Genomic DNA, 26,857 nt, shown 5'->3' on the forward strand with positions numbered 1-26,857 from the left:
CCGTCCAGACTCCGGCATCTTCGGCAGACGAGACGAAATTTCGTCCGCGACATACGTTCCGCGGGAGGATCGTCTCACCTCGGTCCATGCGAGAAAAAGAAGGCCGACTTCGACGGAGGGTCAACGCTCCTTCGACGTACGTGCAATTGGCCGTTTCAATGTTCAGTGGTGTGACAGAAGGAGACGAAAATAGCGCAGTGTGTTTCGAGTGAGGGGCGAGTTTGTGCAGTTCGCGCGCGCGCGGCAGATAGCGCCAGCCGCGCACGGAGCGCGCAGTGAACCGTCTGACAGGCGTCTGGGGGCGCGACGCCGCCGTCGCCATAGCAACCGTGTTCTACCGGGAAAAGTGCGTGATACGCTTCTAAGATTAAACAGTGCGATGCTCAAACCCTGGATCAGGATCTAAGTGAAACATTTTACTGAGAAAAGACTCGATTTCAGCAGACAGAAGTCTCCGCGACCCTGTCGCGTCTGTTCACATTTTGACAGGTAAATCGATGCAATCATCTTACACCTGTATGGTATTTTGTTTAAACGAAGGAACAAAGGTTAAATTTTGCATTAAATCAGTTAATATTTTATGAAACGTAGTTTCAATAGCTACTTGCTTAACTTTTAAATGAAAATGAAATGTTTGTTTGGTATATTTTTTACTTTCACTTGAATAATATTCAAAATCTAGTTTATTACTTTGGCAGTATGTACCTATTTGATTTTATAAGATGTTTGCATGTATATTTCTGAACACTTGACTATATTTTTAGACCACTGAGAAATTTACATAACCTGATTATGTAAAACCAGGTGATTATTATTCAATAATTTATTGTTACGCATGTGTATCTGACAGTTCTATCACTATATAAAACCACTATTATACTCAATCACCGAAAAGATAAGAAACAATGTTCACAGGAATGTAGGTATATATTATTGTACGGACAAGATGATGCTAAGTTTGCTGGCATCTTTACGTGCACTTTATAGGTAGATATTCAGAGTCAGTAATTGTTCAGAACTCCACTCACATTCGCGCATTATCTCGCTGTTTTTTTTTGCGTGAAAAGTTTATGGCGTATCATATTTTTCTCACACGGTCCCACAAAAACAAAACACATTCCGGCCTGCGTTGACTTTGCTCGATTTGCGAAGGCCGTTGATGGCCGAGTGTTCGTCGCCGCCACGCGCTGGACCGCCGAGGCGCGAAATTTTTCCGCTTCTGAGAAACGAGTCGATGCGATTTGACAGACGCACTACATAACTCATAAAACATAACCGACTAAACAGGATTTGAAAACAGCATCACTGCGGTGAACCCACTCGCGGGCGTGGTACTCACGTAAACCGCTTTGCTGCGGTACACGCGAGAAGAGTCGGCATCCACAGGTGGGTCCCATCGCAGCAGATAAAAGTGGGGTAAACTTGATTCGCAAATTCGATATAGCGTAATTACAACTGCATAGATTTTCGTAGACCTGCTTTGAGCGAAGACAGGTTTCTTTTTTTACCGGCCGTCTGCGTTTCGTTGTTATGTCTGCTGCCCACCGAGCAGCTTTTGTTCACAGCAGCACACTTCCTTCCTACTACAAAAAACCGGAATTCTTCTTCACAAAAAAACGTGTGCATTCATTTTAGCGATGATGCAATACATTCTCAGGTCAAAGTTCGTATGAATGATATATACACAATGCAGTCACATCGCCACAATATTAATACACAAGACAAATTTTCAAATAAATTAAAAGAAATAATAATTATTTAATTAGGTGTATTATAAAGAAAGCAATATTTATTTTCGTAATCGGGTTTTTATTTTATAGAATATAATATTGGTGAAGTCTTATCTACCCAAAAGATTCTGATACAATATTCTAATATACATACGTTGAGGCGCAATCTTGGTGGAGAATATTTTATCGAATTATTCGATTCTTTTTGCCGAGATGAGGAAAATATTTCGTAAAAAAAAACACTTGTAGATCGTGCATCGCGTTATTTTGAAACCGCCATTGAAATTGGTTGTAATTTACGATTATTGCCGAATGGGAAACACCGCAGAAGGTTAATTGACGACTCGCTGTTTGTTTGACATTCAAAAAGTCGTCGGAAAAATCACCATCCGAATTATTTTGAATTTTAATAATATCGAAACTAATAAAAGAGCACCTAACTTACATTAAGCATTTATCACAACAAGTTAACTGAGCCAAAAGGGCGTAAGACACTATTGCCACCATTACACGATAACAATCTGAAATAGTAATTTTATTCGTCTATTGACGTCGGTATTATTTGAACGTAGTACATTAATTATGCAAATATAAAATAATACCAAAATTTTGGTCTACCAGAAACATCCCATAATATTTTCATTCTTTCCTAATAAGCAGATGAATACTCGTACATACTTATATATTATCTAAGTGAGGCAAAAATGAACCCTGTCTGCATTGTAATTAGGGTCAATTTTCAAACTGCGTTGTCAATATGTTTTTTTTCTCTCGCCAATGTTCATCTTATAAATACATATTGTACGTATGTACTTTAAACTGAACATTGCAATACGGATTATAATTTTTATTTGTTCTTGTCAGATGTTTACAACCTTTTTTATTGTATAAAGTTGTGTATCCACTAGTGACTAGGTTAATAGCTTTGTAAAATACTTTAGCTAAAGTACCAAAAAATAATTGTATGTTCATTACGAGATACTTCTTGCTGATGTCCTTTTGAGATACTGAGGATGACATTATTTATTCCATTGTTAACAATACAACAGGGTACGAAGTCTAATTGTACTAGTGTAGTAGTAGTAGTAGTTACCAGTGATGTCCCTAGACAAAATGCCGCCCAATTTTTGTATACAATATTTTTATCATCCGTGTTCGTGTCATTTCTGGTCACCGAAACGTCGAAAGGCAACGGAAGTAAACTAGACATCGCGAACCTGACAAAAAAATTACAACCCTTTATGCTCATTAATGCATTTTGTGAACTGATTTTTTTAAAGGAAAGTTATTTTCGTTATTATGTACTCAGTTTAGGTAGCTATTTCTATATATACCAAATGATTCTCCTCGATTTGCCGCCCTTCGAGTAACTGCCGCCCCCAAGCGACGCTTAATCTGCCTACCCCCACGGAACGTCACTGGTAGTTACAATAGTGAAACTGTAACAGAAACAACCAGGCTTCAGATTATCACACAATATTACTGTATATATCTCACCGGAATCGAACGCGGAACCTCCGATATGAGATGCCACTTGATAGTACCTTACACATTAAACCACAAAGATCACCAAGCTATATATTATTGTAAATAGTTGAACGCTGTATATGAATTAATTTTGCCATAACGTCCCTTACGCCTTTTTGTATTGGCAAGATCAACGTAACTTCTTATACAACGAATATCATTTCAAATTATAATAAGTATGTTATTTATGATTGTTATTTCTTTAACTTTTGGCTGCATATTTTAATTACTTGAAATTGTTGTATCGTATTTTATTATTAGTTGGCATTCAAGTATTATGCAAATGTATTTTTTATTATGTTTTCAAATGAAGTCAGTAATCAAAAGTTAGTAGGTACATACAAAAGAATAATTCTCTTATATATAAATATATATATATGTTTTTTTTAATATACGTGAGAGGCTAACTACGGTAGGTCCATCTTTGATGAAATTAAGATATTGCTACATAATTTTTTTTTCTCGACCATGTCCGATCTTAATAGGATCATATGGGCCTCCATAGAGTAGAGGTTTGTATTAACAGATTTTGTTTTTACGAGAAATGGATGTCAGCCACTTGCTCAACCTATTAGGTCCATACCCTGACTCACACACAAATTGAAAAACAATATGTGTACTTGCCAGACCCAGGATTCGAACCTGAGATCCACGGCGTGATAGTCCAACGCTTAAGCCGCGCGGCCATCGTGGGTGATAAACATAATGTGATAAGGGTGGGTCTTAAAACGAATGCTGCAGTATATATGTGCTACATTTTTTATCCTCTATAAATTATTGACAAATAGCCGTCACTCATAGTGTCTTTAATGCAAAAGAATAACATATTTGCAGGTACAGAAACGTAAGTTTGTTTTGAGCATTAAAAAAAAGTACTTAAAAGAAAACTAGAAGGATTACTAAATAACAAAATGTATATCTTAGAAAAGAAATAAAGGTTTCCATGATTATTTTCATTATCTAATTAACCGTTGTTTTCAATATGAAAATTACTAATTTGCCTCTTGTTTTCAATTGTCATTTTGAAACAGTGGTTCCTAAAAATGATATTACGCTGTTATTTCTAAAATGATAAACATAAAGCATATTATGAATATTACTTCCTAAACAAATACATTATATACAATTTAATAGTTTATCGAATAAAATAAAATCGTCATTGGTAAAAAAAACTTATGTATCAAATTGTTGTTGTATGTAAACGTGATATCATTCCAATACTTCAACTTCAGACTAATATGAAAATGTGTGTTATAATATAGATACGTGGGCTGATATGACGTGTACGATCAGTAAAAAAAATATCATAGCGCTCAAAAATAATATTACATCACGATAGCAAATTATCGAGGTACAGTGACGTATTTAAGTACATTTTCACGAGCAAAACCGAAGGTCAAGGGCACCACCACCACCAATAGCTTAATAATATTGAATAAAAAAAAACCTCATAATGTATTGTATTATTAAAAAAAGATGAGTCATTCTACTTATATCTTATTTTACATTTAAAAAAAAATGCTTGTTTTAATGCGTGCATTTTTTATTGTCTAGTTATTATATTATTATATCAGTATGAAGATGCAATAAAAACAATACTTGAAGGTATAGTTATATAATGTAAAATGCTTAAATAAAATAATATATTCTATGCTTATTGCTAAGTATATTATATAAGAAAGTAATCAAATAATAAAATTATATTTCGATATAAATAATAAAACCTTATTTATTAAGTATCTACCTAGTGTAAGTACATAAGATATACATACCAATAGAAATCTTTATGCCGTCTGATTTTTAAAATATTAAAAAAATACAAAATATTTACATATTGTATCATCAGCCACGAAATGGTAGATGTAGTAGAAAAATATGTTTCAATATTGAAAACATTTTTAGGTGTTAACAAAAAATAAATTGCGACGATTTTTTTAAAATCATCCATCACCCTTCGTAAATCCGATTATAAATCGGTATTTTTTTTCGGACCCAGCTCATTTCGCGATGGTCTGTTTTTCTTAATAATAACAATATTATTGTTGTTGTTATTTTGATACAGGCGCATCCCGTTCGGTGCAGGTTTAGTTGCCATGCCAACCGGTTTAGAGGATTCCAGCCTGCTGAACCACCATATGACTCCGGCGCCCCATCCTTGCGACCTAGTCGAGGTTTTTTAACAGTTACAAAATCTCGACTGGTTTCTTTCTGGTTTGAGCATAATATGCAACATGCTGGATGACCGGTTGTCTTGTCTAATCGTAGGGCTATTGTTTTGGACATCGAGCCTTTAGCATCCTGATCAGTACCTAGTATAAGGTAGGACACTATTGTTTTATTACTAAAATCATTAGTTATTTTTGTTTATTTTATCTTAAATGCATTTTTTCAGAACGGATATATTTTTATTTGTAATTAAATTAGCAATATGTACATCTATCATAGATCATAGATCTTTAAAAACAATGGAATAATGGCAAAATTAACTTTTAATATTAAAAAATGATTTGAAAAATGAACAAGAAGTAAAAATACTGAATAGGTATTTATTTAAAATATAAAAGAACAGTCTTAAAGTAAGTGTTCTACTAATTGCTTAAGTAAAAAAGGAAATTTCCTTTTTATAATAAGCGAGGCATATAGGCTTCACGTAGTGGAAATTATATTAAAATTGATTAATAATAGTTTTGGCTGTTAATTTATCTAACCATTCTTACCCATTAAATCATTGCACTGTATCAAAATAGAATATATTAAAATAGCAATGTGATTTTTTTTCCCAGCCACAGAATTGAACCTGACCATGCGTGCTATTATACTTATATTTGAATCTATTGAGAAAATTCCTGCAATAATTTGAGTTTAAGACAACATTTTTGATGGTTTGAAGGAGTATCTAAATTTATTTTACCAAATCCGTGGTCACCAATGATGGTCGAAAATTCCACAAAGACGATCATTATAAAAAAAGTGAATTTATAGATAGACGTTTATTTTACCACAACAGCCATAGAATCAATGGAAGAACATTTGTCCAATGACCATTAAAAATACCTCTGGTTTTATTTTCTCGTACAATGTGTTGCGGTTTTGCGGTGCACGATTCTGAGTCGAGATGGGTCGGACTGTTGGCGATCACTGCTTCACGCTTCAGTCGGTTCCTTGGAAATATTCCCACGGTTTGCTATAACCCGGTCAATAAAGGGAAGTGCCAGACAAGTGATCCACTGCCCGATGTCTGCTAGAAGCCTTACGTAACTGTCAGTAATCACTTGAGACTATGCTTCTATTACCGGAAGTTTTTAACTTACTTTTTGACATCTTGATAACTGCTAAATATAATAATAATTTAACTATATGTATCAGTGGCGAAGAGTGGATGTAAGCTGTAAGATCTGATATAAATAATGCATATTAATCTTTGTCAGTCAAACGTATTGGTTTTCATTGAACTAAGACTACGATGTCTAGATAGTGTTCGTTGATGCTCAAAACTTAATTAAACCCTGCATTAAGCAGTCATAGTAGATAACAGTAAAAAAATATTTGTTTATCTATAAAATATCTAAATGTAAAGCCATTAAACCATATATCATTTTAGATATTTAATAGATAGAAGAATATATTTAATCGATTATGGTTTGGCAAAGGCAGGTCTTAATTAATTAAAAAAAAATATACCAAAACCATCTGTAATATATATTCTTAATTAACCAAAAACAAATAAGTATGACTAAAAAGCGTCGGATCGCCTATATCATACCTACAAGGATTAATTGAATTTCAAAACTAATCAGCACCATCTGCAAATTGCATTATTAGTTCAATGAAAACAAATAAGTGTGACTGACAAAGTTAAGTGTGCACTATTTATGTCGAATCTTAACAACCTACCTCCACCCTTCGCCACTGGTAAGTGTAGATAAATATATATATAATGATGGTATATAACCTGTAGCATGAGTAAAAATGTTTACACTTTAAAAAGTATCGTCTTATATTAAAAAATACCTATAATATGTTTCAAGGGCCAATATAAAATAATGATAAAGAATCGTTCGAATGATGAGCATTCGTGGCAATGTTGTATAATAAATGTTGAAACATAATAAACAAAAAATCGTGAGAATTCTTTTTGTCTGTATTTGTGTGAAACTACGAGTTGGTATAATTATTACTTGCATGTCGTTATAATAATAATATTGTGCAAATTACGACTTATTATCATAAATTACTTACGTCGTACAGCATGCAAATTAAGCACCATTGGAATTATTATTTCAATTTTATTTGTAAAATATTATAATAATATTTTCTGGTCCGCAGTTTTTAATGTTAAGGTTATGCAAACAATTTGAAATTATTTTAACAACATAATATTAAGAAAATTTATTATTCTCACATCCTAGTATACGTTTATATAATATCGTCTCCTCAATAATACAACTGGATAACTTGATTTTCAATATTTTTAGATAACTATTTAATAATATAATTCTACATTTCTTTCTCTACAAAATGATAAAACTAGGTAAATCAGAAGTTAATGGGAGCTGTATTAATTTTGTGTTTGAAAATATTAGATAATATTAAAACCATAAATGCATTAAATAAATAATATAATATATCTACAATAGTTTTTCATACAATTGAACATTGTTTAATTGTTCCCAATTAAAGAAGCACAATAATTTTCCATTTTTATTTTAAATAATAATTAGAGTATAGATTAGTTAATCAAGTAAAGTTTAAATTTAATTTTCTCAACAATGACCAAATCAAAGTTATATAGTTGTAGTATTGAGGTAACGATATATTTTATAAGCTCAGTAGTATTAATTCTTGAAATACGGCAAAAATATATAAAAATATTCCCTATAACTAAAAAAAACTCACGAAGAGAAATCTAGTTATTTAACACATTTTTGATTACATCCTTAAGAGTTTTTCAATACTTGATAAATGGCTACCAGCCATGTAAATAATATATTTTGTCCATACAAAAAAACTAAATACATTTGTAAAAAAAAGTTGTGAATTTGATCAATTCACAAGATTCAAATTTCCAATCTATGAATTTAGAGGTTACGATTCTGTTAGTGGTTTTTAAATCCCTTTAAGGGAGTAAAAAAATACTTAACTGTTGTTAGTTGTCAATTATTTTAGCTGAATGTTATCATATTATTTCATTTATTAAGTAGTTTTTAGAGAGACATTTTTTTATTAACCGTTGATGGAAACTAAGTTATATTGTTATTTTCATTCAAAAATAATATATAATTTTCATGTAGTGGTATATAATAATTAACACATATTATCATCATTTACACTTTTACAGTACAAAAAAACTTTTTTACAATATTATGTTTCATTTTTTTAACTCAAAGAACTATTGTTATTATTATTCACTATTCACCCCGAATAGATTTAGATTCTAGATAAATGTAGACCCAACAGGTGAGTTCGTGGTTAGGTGTTTTGCTCGATTAAATAGCCCTTGAAAGCGTGTATCCTTTCAGAATATACCCTCCCTGATTTCTTGCCCTACCCCACGTGGTTCAATTCAAAACATAACAAAACCAGAATCTATCGTTCGGGCGGCGTCAAAAAACGGGTATTTCACGTTTCATTTTTTCACTACAGCTGGTAAACAAAACTGACGATTCTAACCGGTTAAAAGTTTGATTCATACAAACACCAATTCGATGTTAAATTTCTGCCTCTTATAATATGGATCTAGCAAACCGATTGATTGATATATCATTGATTATTTTCAAGTAACGCATAACCTTGTAAAAATTGTTAAGTAAATTTAAATAAAAAATTAAATTAATTAAATAATCTAAAATATTTCTATTACATAACCGTTTCCCATTAAATACTTATATGTATCTCAAATGTATTTTTGTTAATATATATTTTTGTATATCATATTCATAATATATAGAAGATTGTGACCATTTTTATGGTCAATTTAAAATATATAGGTATATTATATTAAGTTAGTAATTACCTATTTTCATCACAATTTACTTAAAAAAAAATAGTAGATAGGTTAGCACATAATTGTAAAGCTGCTAAATAGAGTAAAAATAAAATTAACATCGTATGTTAAGCATTAGTATTTTAAAATCAGGCATTGGTATATACTATCAGTATTAATACATTTCCTTGTATAAAAATAAATACTTTTTTTTATAATGAATGAAATAAAAAAATGGAACCTCTAGTCCTAGTGGCTAATTAATATGAATATAATACGTGCAAGTTGCTACTCTAAAGTCTAAATGATACTCAATTGATACTTTCTTTCAGGATGTGACCAATACGTATATATTTTTATTTCAATTCTGCATCTATAGATATTACATAGATACCTACTGTATTATAAACTACATTATTTCATATTATATGTATTCAGAATTATTAATAACCATATCCTTGTTCTTTTGTACAAGGTGATTGTTAGTCATTTTGAACAATCACAAACACCCAGGCTTTGAGAAAAACACATAAATATTGCGTCCTCACCGGGAATCAAACCCAGAGCTCTCGGTCGGAAGGCCAACGCCTTACGCACTGCACCACGAGAACCGTCTCATATTAGATATTAATGTTACAATTCAAATTTTATTTTTTGAATTCTGAAGTTAATTAAATGTCTTATATTATGTTGTAAGTAGTTACTAGTAAGGTTAAGGAATTAACAGTCTAAATAAAAAAAATAATGTCAAAATATTATAGTTATGATAATGCTGGAAATTGTGAAAAAATTGCTCATTTATGCAAGAAAGATCATTGACATTTTACCGCAATGTCTGCAAAGTTTACCATCTTGCATCATATGAGACACACTCAGTTGGTAGAGAGATTCATAATAATTTTGTGACTCACGAGAAATTTTGTTTTCCATTTTTATTCATTGTAATAATAGGTAGACTCAGACGGCCTTGCCTATTGTGATCGCGGATGTGATGTGACCAGATCAAAAAAACGTCAGACTTTTTTATCGGAAAATATTGTGAAGATCTGTGTCGCACTGTTAGTTGAAAATACAAAATTTACGTGACTTTTAATATCATTATGTGTTAAATACAGCATTTTTATCACAATGCTTCAAACAACTCGAATTTATCAAGCAGAGTATGTTTTACTTGTATACTTACTTATTTATATTACAAATTATAAATGTAAAACCATTATTTAAAAGATTATGAAGTAAGTATATAATTTAATATTAACAGGATTGGATGCTTACAGTAAGAAGGATTTATTAACTGATCTCATAAATACAATATAATCATTTTATAACATCACCAATTTTCCATATAACGATACCTATGAATGCTAGTAGACCTTTAGAGACAAATATCACCGGCGTATCTCACTTTTGATGAGGAATTAGATTTTTTATTTTTATAACTTTTTTGTATTCTGAGAAGCAAATTGAACATTTGACTACTTGAATTTGTCAACTAATCGAGTGCTATTCGAAAAAACATATTTGAGATTTAAGTGCAAAGGATTTTTGTTCGTGTATCAATGAAATATATATGCAATAATATTAGTTTTTCGATTCCCACAATAATAGTATTTTCAATAAATTTATATTACGGAAAAAGAAAATTGTAGTTTCTTTGTATATAATACAATATACTTAATATTATTATACTAGCACTTGACCTCAAATTACATTGATGTATATTATTACAATTTTATATAAGTGTACTGTTTATTTGTAAACTTTGCACAAATCACCTTAAAGGCAATCGTCCTTGTTTTAATATAATATTTAAAGAAAATCAGTAGATATTGTCCTTCCAAGTAAATCATGACACTCATAATTCTTGGTAAATTGTATGAATCATTAATACTGTATTTTAATTAATTTTGTATTATTATACGTTCATTAAATCACCTGCAAGAACGAGTATAATGAAGAATGAAATTTAAAAATAAATAAGATTTGATTTGAATGAATCAAACAAAATTAGTGAAGATGGGCCTATATGTAGTTTGATTGAATTGCTTTGAAGATCCAGTATTTTTTATTGATGTGTGGGTACGTATAACATTAATAATTCAAAACAATATAATAACTTCATACAATGCGTGTTAAAGAGTCAACTCGCGTTCATAGATAATTGAATTTCAATCGAACAAAAAAGGCTTGAGTTGAATGAATCGAACAAAATAAGTAGAGATGGGCCCAAATGTAAATTGGTCGAGTAAACAAAACAAATGAGAGACATCAATCATAAGCAAGCGAACAAGTCATAACACGATCTGAGTGAATGGTTCTTTATCGAATTTCCCGTTCCTGTCGTACCGTTCCACCTGTGCAGGCCAGGGCAACTGGTTATTAGAATATGTATTATGAAAACGCCCCAACTGGTTTTTAAAGGTTTTTCAACCACAACGCCGAGTAAGGCAGACTAGTCATTGAATTTGCAGACGGCCTTATGATGGTAAAGTGCGAGCGTCGGTATGACGCGATGTCAGTACCTACATTTAACATACATAATTATTATTTTTTCAAATGACTATCAGTTTAACAATTAAAACTGTTCAGTATTAATAGTACTACAATATTGTTGATTTTAACTGCTGTCCAACTGTTGTTAACTATTTACAAGACGTAATTACCAAAAATAAACCAAAGTATAATATTTATTTATTTTGTGAGTAAAAAAATAAACACTTGGAAAAACGATTTTTTAAACTTTGCTCTAAGTATATGGTTAAATTTTTAATCTTAAATATTTGCCAAACATGGTAATAATAATAATAGTATTAAAGACAATTATTTAAGTAGAACATTCGTTTTGTTTTTACTATATATACAAATAATATCTATTATCAAATTGAAAAGATTTTTTTGAAAAAAAAAATATTAATCTATAGTAACAAAAAGTAAAAAGTCAGGAGTGAAAAATGAACTATAAGTTACTTAAAGATTTTTCTCATACACAGGTTAATGTTGTTAAGTTACTTTAGTAATTTTTCATCATCATCATTACAATCAGTGGCCTAACAACTCAAAAGCAGGTCGTAGCTTCCTCCAAGAATTTCCTCCATACTTCCCAATTCAGGGCCAGACTTTGTTTCTACATAATATAACTAAACAGCTAAAGAATACAAAACTTATATTTTGAATAAATAGACTTTTGCTTTCTCTGCAGTCTCATCTATTATTTCTAGGCTTTTTTATTAGAATATTAGTGAAAACACTAGTTACATGTAGTGAAATAAATTTACAATATTGTTCAGTTAGTCTATATGTTTAATTTATTTAATACAGTCTATTATTTTTTTTCTACGCTGCATTTGACTTTGAATTTAGATTCCTGTTTAAAGGTATGGTTAATAAAATATGCTAATTTAACCGTTGGAATATTTTAGTGGGATACACAGGTCTAATTCAGATTTTTTTGTTAAATTAAAGTAATAAGTATGATTTTATAACTAATTATTAGATGTTTTTGAATACATTTCCTGTTATAATTAAACCAAATTTAATTCAAAAGAAAAGGTGTGCCTAAGCTTGATTCTAAGTTCAGTTACAGTAAAATTATGTTACTTTGTACAGAGGTTTGTTGAAAAAATAAACAAATTTTCATCGAAGGAATTAGATACAAGTACAGAAGAACGTGAGCCAACATTATAATTATAGGGTGCTTGCACATTACGGTTAAAATGTGAATATTGTTCCAATATTTCATTATTCTTTGTATTCCTACTTGTATTTTGGATTATATTTTTTTTTAAATTTAATATGCTTGGTATTGAAGAAATTAAATATATAGTAATATTAATAAACTTTAATTCATTAGAATTTAATATATAGTAGAATTTATAGATATTTCATCATATATAAATGAAATTATTTAAACTTTTGTTAAAAACTAAAAGAAATTTTTAATTGTAATGGATAAAAGTACAAATATGGTACATAATATTACATACTTACATCATTTTGGAAAGCGCTTCAGAGAGTATTAACGCAATGTTTACGGGCCGCACAAAATTGTGTTTTTGCTAATTGATTTTCAAATTCAAATTAACACGTTAATTACAAAATAATTAAAAGGGCCCAAAATTTGTCGCAATGAAGTATATCGCCTATAGCACAGTGGTCTATGTACATGGGCGCGAAACCCGAGAGATGCAGGTTCGATTCCTGTTGGGTGTCTTACTTTTTTCAAAATCATGTATGTTACATATACATAAGTACAAAAACTAAAATAGACTTTCAATTTTTTTAAAATATTTCTCTCAATGACTTGATTAATCAAAATAATAGATAGTGGGGGGGGGGGGGAGGTCGTCATCATCAAGTCTTTTAAATGGCTTCGATGTGAGGAATACATATTATATGAAGTTTGTATAATAAATTATATTTTAATTTGGTAGTAAATAGAATATCGGATACAGAAGAAAAATATTTTGACAAACTTGTGATATCGGAGGTTTTAAATGGTCGACTAAGGTATATTTTTTATTATTAACCTTTGAAGTTATTTCAACGAAGAATTTATGAAAACAATAATTTATTTACAGTTGTTAGACAGCAATAATAATTCGTTACCTTGAGAGCGATCAATCAACGTTCGACGTCCCATCTTTATTATTTTGCAATAACCTCAGACAAGGTAATATTCTTGCATGCGTCGTATGAGGTGAGGTGGTCAACCAATGGTTGGAACTAAAAAATATTAAAAATAATATAAATAAGGTTTTATATACCACACGTAGAAATAATAATAAGTTTTAAATTTCTACCAGTAAATAATTTCTACTATTGGCTTCCTTTGACACACAGTGGGTAATGCATCGGCTAGACGGCAGCGACTTGTCTGCCCGGTATAGTTTGTGCAAAAAACACTTTACATCGTTTTTGGGTTTTCGCGAGCTACAATTTTCCCGTCCATACACACGGGCTTCCCGATACAAACCGGTTTGCGCAGGTAAGCTTGTGGTAAAGCATGAGCGTCTAGCCGGTGCTTAATACATAGTTGCACATAGGTTCAATTGCCAATTTTAAGGATTTATTATAATATTATACTAGTCTACTAGAGTCTAGATTTCAAAAAAGAAATTATTTTAATTAATATTATTAAAAGCTTATCTTCTTGTATTGATTATAATGAGTCTTATGTGATGTATTTGATAGTTATGTATTTAAAATGGTTCAAAATGGACCCAAAGCGAACCAGAACGCAGCTTCGGTTCGTGAATTCCTTCAGACAATCGCTCGGTGTCGAGGAAAATTTATTATGTATATGAAAATTTAATATAATTTTTTTTTCTTATTGTTTAAAATGAAGCGCATTATGGGTATACGTATAACAAAAAAATCGAACACGTTTTAATAGTTTCGATTCCGAAAATAATTTATTTCGAGTGCTAAATTTTCGTTACGTTATGTGAAAGCGAAAAAAAAAGATAATTTCTGAACCATACACAAATGTACTATTATTTATTAAACAAAAAAAATTCTCGAATAATTTCGTTTCTATTCTCGTACCTCCGTTAAAATAGTTTCCCATTTTAATTTATTAAGACCTATCTATCACTTGGTGTTCACCGCATATGATAAATAATTTATACGACACCTGTTTCATTTATTTAGTTAACTTTATCAAGTATATCTACCAAAAATTATCCGCGTGTTCAAATAAAAATAATTATTAATATTTATACAAAGAGAATCTTTAAAAATATTAGCTGTAATTAATTTTATATATGTCTGAAGTAGTGTTTAGCAAAATCATGATTAATCGGTTGATTACCGCTTATTATGTAAGAGTGAAGACATAGGCAGGTTAAAAGCTAGACTGTAGAAAAAAAAAAACATAAGTCGCTTGTCTTGTCTCGCGTGTTGATGTTTCATAATACCACACTCTTGTACGACTGAAGTTACTTTCTTAGCGAAAGCGTCATTAAACCGCCTTGAGCTTGATTGTCTATTTCCATATTATTGACTAGACGCCAACCACAACGCGCTCGTAAAACTGCACTGAAGGAATATTAATTCTGCATTACATATACTTAATTTGTCATCTTTCAAGTTGGCTAAGTAAAAACGAATTTAAATCGTGGTGTGTGAATGAAACCCAAACAATTTATATCAGCACATTTTGTATAAAATAGTTAAATAATAAATAATTGTAAATTATTATTTAATTAATTAACACTTAATTTTTACATGTAAAATTGTAAGGGGTATATTATTTTGTTGTGCTAAATCCCAATTTTTAAATGCACTATTTCTACTTAATACTCGATGATAGAAGATTTTCAAAACGGTAGATTGTAGCATTTGCTGTCATTGCTCGCGTGTTGAGTATTATTAATATGGACATAAGATGATAATTTTATAATAATTATATATCGTATTAAATTCACTATCAAATAGAAAGTCTCACACTATATAGGGAACAGTATCAGGTAGCTATTTAACAAATATTTAATCAGTTATTAAGTTTTGTACTATTTTATTTGAGTCGTTTTTTGCGACCCAGGTTTTGCCTTTTGGCATCTTCAGGCACTATAATATGCACTCACCAAAAGGTAAATACACACTGACAACGAATACAGTTACTTCTAACTTATATAATAAATTAATACAATAAAGTAGGTAGTAGTAGTAGTAGCAACGTATTGGGAATTTAATGGAGTTAACTAATTAGATATATCAATAAAGGTTATATTAGTTAAACAAATATTCTTACATGCTACTTTTTTGAATATTACAAATCCACAAATAAGCCCACATACATGACAAATATGACCCAAATGGATTTTTTTTTATGGAATAGGTAGTACAAAACTTAAATCCATTCGAATTTAGGTAAATTCAAATTCTATCAAGTACCCTCGGTCGATTGTGTTATTATTTAATTAATTATTGGTGTTTAATACTGAATATATTCAAAAAATATTGTTTTAGGTACAGGATTTAGACTTTATTGAATTTAATATTATAAAGAACATCTATTTTCATTTTTCTTTATTTAGTAAGAAATAAAATTGAAATGGTTTATTTTATTTACCTTTAGTATTCACGGTTGTATACAATTTGAATAAGAAAGAGGTAGTGGCATTTGGTGGTGAGTTTCATTCTTTAGTAACCGTAGTTTTATTTTTTTCTTGCTAGTAATAATAGATTAAAATGAAACAAGCTCACTGTACTACGAAAAGTTTGTGTAATATACACTGGTAGAGTTTTGATAAATTGGATCGTTCAACTTATGTACGTTTTCAACCTTTTTATTTGTGTATTGCGTGCACAATTGTATTTTTAATTTTCGCAAGACAAAAAAGTAATCATTTAAAAATTAAATCATAATGTCTTAATAATTTTTGTGTATTTTTATAATACATGCTCGTTTGAAAATTAGACCAATTTTTATCATTCCAAGGAATAAATATGTAGTTATAAATAGAATTTTATGAGATTTTCTAATTGTGAACATTGTTTATTATCTTATTAATTTTTGATTAAAAAAATATACATGCAAATAAATTATTAAATTTAGGTGTTGTGTAGATATGTCAAGATTATATTTTTATTTACATTACAAATTCTTCAATGCATAGTTTCATTTTTATTTCAGCATTGACACAAAAAAAACTTTAAAAGACAATACAGTGCTAAGAAAACAGACATCTGCTTTAAAACTGCAACGAAGTGCCATAAACAACACAAAAAAACTTACAAACGAACGACAGTTCATTCCCGCCATTTCCATAATCCATAGTGCAATAAAACAGAGCTTTAAAAAAAGATACGAAAATTTTTCGAATAAAAAAGAAAATGGCTTCCCTCGTAAGCGGTTCGGATAGGGGAGACGAAAACAACGCTGTGGAGAGATCACCGGAATCTCCGCAGAGCCCGAGACCCGTCCTGGCCACCATGACACCGGTGCCAGTCCACGACTTCTCGTACTGTCACAAAGTGGAGATGGATTCCAACGACGGCTATCCTCAAGAAGTCATATACACCGATAAAAATATACCAGCCGAGATGTATTCAAACGACAAAGGTGCCATAATGTATCAGCATTCTCCTGGTGACATGTTAACGTATGATGGAGAGAAGTCCGGCGGGCTGTCAGGGGATATGTATGATCAAGATATGGGGTCCATCGACGAGAAGACTCCGATTGATTTGATTTATGAAGACGGAAAGCAGACAGTAATTTACACGACGACGCCGGACCAGAAACGCGTGGAGATGATCAGCGGGCACACGGGAGGCGCCGTCCTCGGGAGTCCTCTGGACGTCTCCGTCGTGGTGCAGCACGGGCAGCCTGGGCCGACGGTTTTGGTGCTGGCGGACCACATGCTGGATGATATGGGACAAGTCATCGGAATTCAAAGGTAGGATTTTACTTATATTATTTATTAGATTTTTTGACTCTTGAACTATATTGTTTACATAACAAGTCAACCTCTTCTTCAAATGACGTTGTTAGAGTCAATACATAAAACAATATGATAACAAAAATATATAATGCCAATTATTGGACGTGACTGTGAAGTTATTTGGAAGTACTGAATGGAAGTACTGAATGAAAAACAAGAGTCGCACAAATACGCCATGAAATAAGTATGTAAAGTATTGGATTAACATGATAGATATTTTAGTATGAGGATGAATTTCGATATAACATTTTCACAAGTCTTACAAAGAATCAGATAATTTTTACGTAAACCCTGACGGTTAAAATTATTAATAATTATTAAATAATTATTATTATAGTTGTTCAAATTAGAAAGAAAATTTATTTGTCAAAGTAACCGAATCCAAAGGATTCAAACAATTTTACTTTTCTCAAAATTATGTAATTACAATAAAACTAAAGAAGTAATAATAACAGACGAACAATACGTCGCATAGAATGTAGGCTACTGAACGTAAAATGAAAATAATCGGCGCGCTTAAGTAATCGGGGCGGGCTGCGCGTCTATTTTTCGTAACGCTTTTGCGTCGGAGATCATGAGTAAAACATGTTCCATGTTAAAACATATAATAATATGTAAAACTCATTCCTTAATTTTGTTATTCTATGGTGGACATACACCAGCCACTACAAGAAATCGTATACAGAAAAATTACGACCACTATCGTCAGAATATTATTTTTTCTCTTTGCTAACATAAGGCCATGTTTTTTGTTGATATCAACCATTTTTGCGGCTCGTATGCCACTACCGTAATATTTATATGTATCCAAAGATAACATAATAATTATTATATCGCCATGAAGATTTTGTTTTTTTTAGTTGTTATTATTTTTATGTCAGTTGATTTTTTTTTATAATTAAGTTTGCTGAGTATATTCATCTCATTGTGTTAGGCGGGTAATAATATGTATTTTTTAAATTTACTGTTCAACTGAAATATTTGTACAAAAAAATAATACCTACGGTGAAAAGGAATTGTAATCTATTGCTGAAGAGAATTTATAAATTCACTTTTTCACTTTATGTTGTCAGATTCCGCTCAACGCACGTCGGTTCGAATGATGTCATAACATAACATCGCCGTACCCAAAACGTCGAGCATAGATGCTAAAAAAAATAATGATTCCACGATACATTTAATTTATTTTGCACGCTGGTATAGCCTTATACGTTATTACGGTATTTAATGCAACTAAATAATATATTATCATAAATCTACGAGTGGAAAATACGCTTTGGCTCAAATTATTTATGATTAACGCAAAAAAACAACACGTATGATTAATTTTAAAGTTTTAATAGGATTTTTACTTGGAATGCTATTAAACTGAAAAGCGTTTTGTTAAATCCCACTCATTTAAATTTAATATGCCGCACGAATAACTAAAACACATATATATTTTAATTTTTTTTAGAATTAAATGAGCTTCCGTTAATAAATAATAAAAACATTTTATTATTTGCGATAAAATTAAACTGTCCGTTGTTATCATTTCTCGAAATAGCAGTGCATAATAGTAGGCACCGCGTAGTTGTACCAAATCATAAATATCAAATACTTATATTAAAATCTTTAGCGGCTATTTTAGATATAAATGTATATATATATATATATTATATATCCTGTATGAAAAATTGAATTACACAGAATATTCCAACTTTAAAATACTTACATTATTTCCACCGAATATACGATATTAGAGGATTTTTAAAACAAACGAATTTTTTGTCATTACATGCGTGTATGTATTTTGGAGCATATCAAAAAATACATATTAAAACAATATTTTGAAAAAATATTGAGCCCATTTCACTGAATGGGATTAACAAAGTACAACTAGTAACATTCCCTATTTTAAAATTAAAATTTTGAAATATCCTGACGACATATAAGAATCAATGTACATAAGTACGCATTCTTTATATAATATTGATTCAAAAAAAAAAATGGTTACCAATCTTTAAGGAATTTGAGATAACTCCACGCGTGCATATAGTTATAAGTTAATTTTATTGTGATTAGGTTTGGTACAGGTTGCTTAATTGGTAATACACATTATATATAGATACCATTTTTTTTCTAATAGGTATGTTTCTGACATGTTGTCAATTATGTACACATGTTCAATAACGAATATGAAATTTTCAAATCTTATGCGTTATTCATTGCATAAAAAATAGTTTAATTAAAATAATATATTAAACGTATTAAAGTCTTTATAAAATATAATACAAATAATGATATTCTCTATGCATATCTACATAAATAGTAAATAAACATTTAACTATTTTAAAGATATTTTAATTAATAGTTAAAATATAATTATATATCTACCGACTAGTTTATTTGGCTTTTTAAATGTGTTATGCCCTTGTGGAATGACAAACCCCGCCTGTATTTAATCTCAAAAACTAATAAATATTTAGAGAAATGTCCGAACACGCCTTTTAAAATCTATCGAGTCCATCATTACGAATAAATGAAGTTACACCTGCTAATTTCGACTTACGGATATTTTGAAATAAAATTTCGCTATGTCAATTTTAAATAAATGCCAAGGTATATAAAAAAAATACTTTTGCAATAAATAAAATTAGAGCCCTGTTAATAAATTTGATAATGCTTTGTTGAGAATAGAATTTTTGTGAAAAATAATTGAAATTTTTAATTATAAAAAATATCTTTTGAATACCTATTCCTATTTTACAATAGGTATGTACTTAAAACATTGTATTCGTGTTAGTAAATAGATACCTGTAGTACAATCTACATTAATTTATTAGTTATGAAATCATAACCTCAAATGTTTATTAAATTAAGTCGTAGATGTTATCGAATGGAGAGTGGATATTATTATAATATATTTTTGACAGTTGTATATACATACGCACATATTATCTGTAAAGATCTTTGTATTTGCATTTTGAATATATGTAAGCATCGAAAATATTCATATTTGGACAAATAGCTAATGATTAGAAAGAGATGAGCAATGACTAATTTAATTTAATCAAGTACCTACATACTAACATAGGGACATTTTGATTGGTAATTAAAAAAAACTTAATATTTCGAAGTAAATAATATTGTAATAGTTAAGTATATAAATATAATAGTTTGATTCACGGATAATAATAATTCAATGTACATTTTAATATTAGGTAGAAAAAACAGCATTTTCGTTCGCAAGTAGAGCATATGAGCATCCACAGATTGGGGTTATAAAATCAGATTTTTTATGAGGAATACTAGTTGTTGGTCATTTTAACAACCAACCGAGTCTTTGCACTGGATCAAACATACGTTGATAACAAAAATATACCAAACCGCGAGATCAAAGACGCGACCACCGCTTATTATGGTGACAATATCAATAATCGTCAATGATAAAATTGAAGTCTTACTATTTTACTATGAAAAGAATCAATGAACTCAAATTAATGCTTTATAGGTGACGATAGAGCTTCATTGATCTAATATCAGCTAATCCTAGAGGGTATTTTCAAATTATGTCTGTTAAATTGTTGATTTTATTTCAGTTATGTATTTTATAATTTTTTTTCTAGAATTTTTGAGAGAAAATATTATTGAATATAATATGGCACTCATATTAATATCATATTTTTAAAAACATGATTCAGTAGATACGCAGGTACACGTATTTGAAAAAAAATATCTAACTGTTTATTGTTTGAAATAATTTATGTAATCGTTCATTTCATACGATTATGGCTCTATGCAGATATTCATGTTCAGTATGTAACAATTTATTAGCATATATTTGTGATTGAGTGAGAATAGGTGCAACTTATGAACATGGGTATGTAAAATGATTTCTATTTTTTTTTTGATGTGTGAAAAACTTCTGAGAATTAATGACCTGAATGTTTGTTTTTTATTATGTAGCTGAAAGTGATGCATGATTTTTTTTAAATGATGCTATTGATGTAGATAATAGTTATTGAATATTTTTAATTTCATATTGTTACTTCATTCAATAATTTAATTAAATTTTAATATTTATATAACCGAAATAAAATCGTGTCCGGAAACTTGTACGTATGCAGTTCGCCGTATCACACTTCACGGTGAAATGTTGTATTAGAAATTAATATATTATGGCCGTATATGAAAGACTATCCAACCTCTTTGGGTCGTATAGTACTAACATAACATTCATGTCTAAATAAAACACGGTTCTTGTTGGTTTACACTTTACAGGAAGCCAGCAGCAAACAGTTTTTTAAAATAGCCAATACACTAGATTATTTTTTAGGTTAGGTTTTCATTTTTGATTTCATGAATTTTGCCAAACTCAGCTATGAAAATTGAATTAATGTTCATATTAAATCTAATAAAATTGGAGACCGTCTAGTATGCGTTCATCTCTTTGCGATAAGAAAGCTCATGGCAAACTGTACCACGATGAAATGTTTTACGTACCTACAACTTATAATATGTAACCAAATAAAATGTCTTCATAATAATTTATTATGATTTTATCATTGAATTATTTACATGAATAAGATTGAGCACTTCAAATGGTTAGCTAAAATCTAATACCTACTAGAAAGTATTTTAAATTATAACCTGCAGTTATAAAGAATACCTACATTCCCTGTCTGTTGATGGAAAAAAAATCATTCATTGATTCATATTCATTCGATATATTTGCCTCCATTAATTAGGTATCTAGTTATTGATTATCGAATAAATTATTTATATTTTGTAATTATAATTATAGGCAATATAGCTGTCCCTCTCTTACTATTGCTAAAGTAATATTATTTTATATCTTCCCTCTTATTCATTCAATACGATTCAATGTTTATTCATAAAAATATAATATTTGTTATTGTGGTAATGATTATTATAAACTATCTAATGAACTCTTGTTGCAGTGAACACGAATACTAAAAATCCCAAAGTAAAATGAACCGAGTGCATTAGTTTTGCTTGTTTCTATACGATAAGCGTAGTACCAAAAATAAAATGAATAAAAAAAACGAATCAACCCAAAGGCCATCATCATCTTGGTCGGACTAAATCTTACCCTTTCTCTACAGTCTGCTTGTGTGCGATGCGCATATAAGACGATTCACGAGAGCTGTCCCTTAACTTAAATTATATATTATAATATCTATGAATACAATTTAAAACATATCTGGCTTATAGATATAGATTTTTAAAATATAAAATTATACCAACGTCACTTATACGTAGGTACATAGTCTTCGAGATAGGTATACCACATTTTAGATGTAGTTTTGAACGATGCTGTGTGTATAAAATCGCACACGTGCATATTAATAAAGTTATGTAATATTACTTACCATATTAATAGTAAAAACTTATTTAAATGCTGTAATATGTAATATAAAACAATAAAATATGTAATAAATAATCTATTCACGCTGTCTCAGTATAAGGGTACACTATTTGACAAAATGTCAGTTTTGACTTATGAATTACAAAATATGGAGAATGAGTTGATGTTTCTGGATAAGGCTGCGCTATATTTGTAGATATTTATTTTACCATACTATTTCAGATAAATTTGTAAGACATCAACATGAATATCAAAGGAGTATAATTGTTTAGGTGTAATACTACACTTGCCGTTGCCACGATGGTCTCGCAGTTTAGAAATGACCTTAAATCATAGATACCCCACTTATTATTATGTATATAAACGTCTACTTTTAGCTATTTGTAGATAAAATATTTAGGCATAAAAAGAAAAATATATAGGTGGTTGAATTGAATGTTTTATATGTAAAATTAATCATTTTTCGAAAGTCTAATCAATATTTTGATAAGACAGTGATAGGGCTATCTAGAAAGATATACGTTAGAGAAACGCGCATAATAGTAATGTAAACATGAGACACTATTTTAAAATGTCATTTGTTAGTCAGAGATAGAAATGTATGTCTTTGTTCAACATAATTCTGTGAATAATGCAATCAGTTATAGCCTCCCATAATATATCGAACCTTGAAGTATACATTGTTCAAATACATCTGACGATAAACGCCAAAGCAACCCTTAACGCAATGTTATTAGTGTTCATTTTACCGTGTTAACTTCGCTACATGTGGCGTTTATTCATAAACAATTAACGAAAAGGATCCAATGCTATTGACCATTGTCTAGTCAAGTCATAAAACCTTTTTTCCCGGATTTAGAATACAGACCCTTGCTACAAGGTTTGTAAAGATTACATCAGTTTGTGGGACATAGGCAATTGAAAAAAATTCTCGAGCGGGCTAAATAAAAACAGCACAGCATGTGGCGTGGCGTATTCACATGTTCTACATGTTTATACTATTATCATATTAGGCAATGCAATATGTTAAATATTGGCAAGGGTAATATTGTTTCATTCTGTTTTAGAATTTTAGGAAAATAATACAATGCGATAAATTTCATAATATTGATGTACCTACCCATTCAAATGTTGTATTCAAACCCAAATATTAAACCCGTTTAAATAAATACCCTGCATTGAAATCAGACAGCTACAGAAAATGTAGGTATGTTCTAATGACTAGCATCAATAATAATATATTTGTATCTATAGTTAACTGTAGCTTTGTAAATTGCGGTGCGGTGCGGTTAATACGATATTCTAAAATATCCTTTTTTTGACGATATTACTAATACCTACCTATATTAGTTTTTTTTAATTATAAAAGATTATAAATGAGACATTATTTTGTTGGTCCATGGTTGAACCGTAATAAATTGTATTGTCGTCGTAAATCACTAATAATAGCTTTCATCCGAAAATAATAATGAGTCAGCAAATGCAATTTAAGTGCAACTAGGTAGTACACGTGGAGTTTCTTTTGTTTATGAAGTAGACACACAGTTGCAAAAAATATTTTATAGTGTTTGCAGCATTTTTATTTTTTAATTTTACAAGTACCAATAATAAAATTATAAAGTAGGTACCTACTTACATACCTAATATGTAAATAAATAATCATAGTGAACCTGTTGTGTTTACATGATATTGTGTTATAATATTATATATTATTATTAACTATATATAATAATATGTCCATAATATCGGTGGATTGTATGTAGGTACAAGAAATTCATATTAAGATTACTGAATCATTCTAATTTCATAAGTACTTACCAAATAATATTATTATATAAATAAATATTATCATACTCAGTCTGATGTAGGTATATACATAATAATATACTATTATATTATTTCTCAGTGGTGAAGTGTGGAGGTAGACTGTTAAGATCCGACATAAATAGTGCATTGTGAGTCATACGTACCTATTTGTTTTTATTGAACTAATACTACAATAATTTACATAATATGGTGTTATATAGTTTTTAAAAATCAGATAAACCCAGGCCGAAATAAAACCATAATAGTTTCGGTACGCTTTGGGCAATCCTACAATTTTGTGCACACTTTTTCATTCATACTTCTCTTTTCGTTAAATATAAAATACATATTATTATTACACGTCATGTTGTTGGTATTTTTTAACTCTTCAAGTGAAGCGCCTAGTTTCAGAAGCCCTAAAAAGGTTTTCATAAAATTTTGAGTTTGATATATATTTAGATATATGTTTTTGTCCACTATATATTGGACAAAATGTAAGCAATACAACTTAATGTGTTCATTAAAATATATCGAAGCCAATATTATTTCATAATATGCTAGGTATCTATTATTTTATGTGGCGAACGTAATAACGAACGCCTGCACACGTGTTATTCTACCTTACAACACCCTCGTCCGCTTCGGATGAATTAGCCATCCCCACTCTCCGTGAAATGACAGCGTGTGTTCGTTGTTCTATTTAAAACAGATCGAGACACACCGTGGTTTGGTTATGACGTACATTTATCGATGTCCGATTATTATACACGATTATAAGATAATTGCATGTGATATACACAGAATAACATGTTAAACGATGACTAAATAGTATTTAAAAACATACTTTACCTTTTGAAGCAATCAATTAGCTTTTAAAATGCCTTAAAATGCCAAATTTCTAGCGGGACACTGAGTGGACGGCATGGGAACGGGCGTTTTTTTTTTACCATGGTAAGGGAAAGGTTAAATAAATTGATTAAATATAAATACGGGTGGGAATTTAAGGTGGTTCTTTATAATTTTAGATAAAATGTTAATTTTTTTAGGATATTTACATAATAATAATATATAACTACTTTATAAAATATATGGTTACTCTCTTATTGGTATTCAAAAACTTTGATAGTCATTTTCTCCTAACAGGTTTTTATCAAATGGTCCCTTGTACTGTGGCAGCGATAATTTTCGTATAATAAAATAAATTACTAACTTCTAAATGAGACCCCATACTATAATTTAAATTATAATTACAATTTTTTTTATCCAGAATGGTTGCTATTTTGTCGTTCAATCCATCGGGTTCTTCCTCTGGATCAAACATGTAGTCAAACACAGCATGTGATTTTTGCCAGCCATATCAATAATAATTGACGTAGAAAAAGTGTATATATTATTTAAAAATTAATAATAAAAAATGAATGATTAGTTTGCAGTTAACATGGTGAGTTTAATATTAATTGTATTTTTAGTATTTAAAAAATACCGTATTCGATCCTAAGATAATCATATTATTGACCACCACAGAGTGGCGATCGTATTAACAGATTTTTGTTTTTTTTTTTTTTTTTACTAGAAATGGATACCAGCCACTTGCTAAATCTATTAAGTCTATAGTCTGGGCTTAAACACACATTGAAAAATAACATGTAATTTTTTCAGACCCGGGATTCTCGCCATTATAAGCGACCGCTCGGCCATTATGGTAGAAATTGTTGATTTTAGAATCAAATAAAAAGTATCAGAAATAACTTTCACGATACATAATCTAATATGTAAATTCCTCAAGCCTGGGAGTTTTACCACTATTATTGGCTTTCATGGCGTGTTGTAGTGTTTAATAAAGAAACAAATAAATTAAAAAAAGAATGTGAATTGGTTACTCCTGTTTTACATTTGAAACATAATATTATAATCATAATCGATACTTTCTGTTTTAACTTTTTCTAAAATTATAATCGTGTCTATTGATTAAGTAACTAGATAATTGTCTCAT

General features: G+C 29.9%; 1 protein-coding gene across 8 annotated transcripts in view; it reads left to right on the forward strand.

Moving 5' to 3' along the window:
- The first annotated feature begins 245 nt into the window (after positions 1–245).
- Positions 246–26,857, forward strand: part of grh (grainy head) — a 562,310-nt gene continuing 535,698 nt past the window's right edge. For all 8 annotated transcript variants that reach the window (XM_085947266.1, XM_085947268.1, XM_085947267.1 and 5 more), the window contains exons 1-2: positions 246–489; positions 16,877–17,642. In XM_085947266.1, the coding sequence (XP_085803392.1) occupies positions 17,077–17,642 (566 nt within the window). In that variant the 5' untranslated portion in view covers positions 246–489; positions 16,877–17,076. The remainder of the gene's footprint in view (positions 490–16,876; positions 17,643–26,857) is intronic.

This window comes from Rhyacophila brunnea, unplaced genomic scaffold (assembly GCF_057557595.1).
Source record: "Rhyacophila brunnea isolate RB1 unplaced genomic scaffold, BYU_Rbru_1.0 scaffold_2, whole genome shotgun sequence".
NCBI classification, from domain to species: Eukaryota; Metazoa; Arthropoda; class Insecta; order Trichoptera; family Rhyacophilidae; genus Rhyacophila; species Rhyacophila brunnea.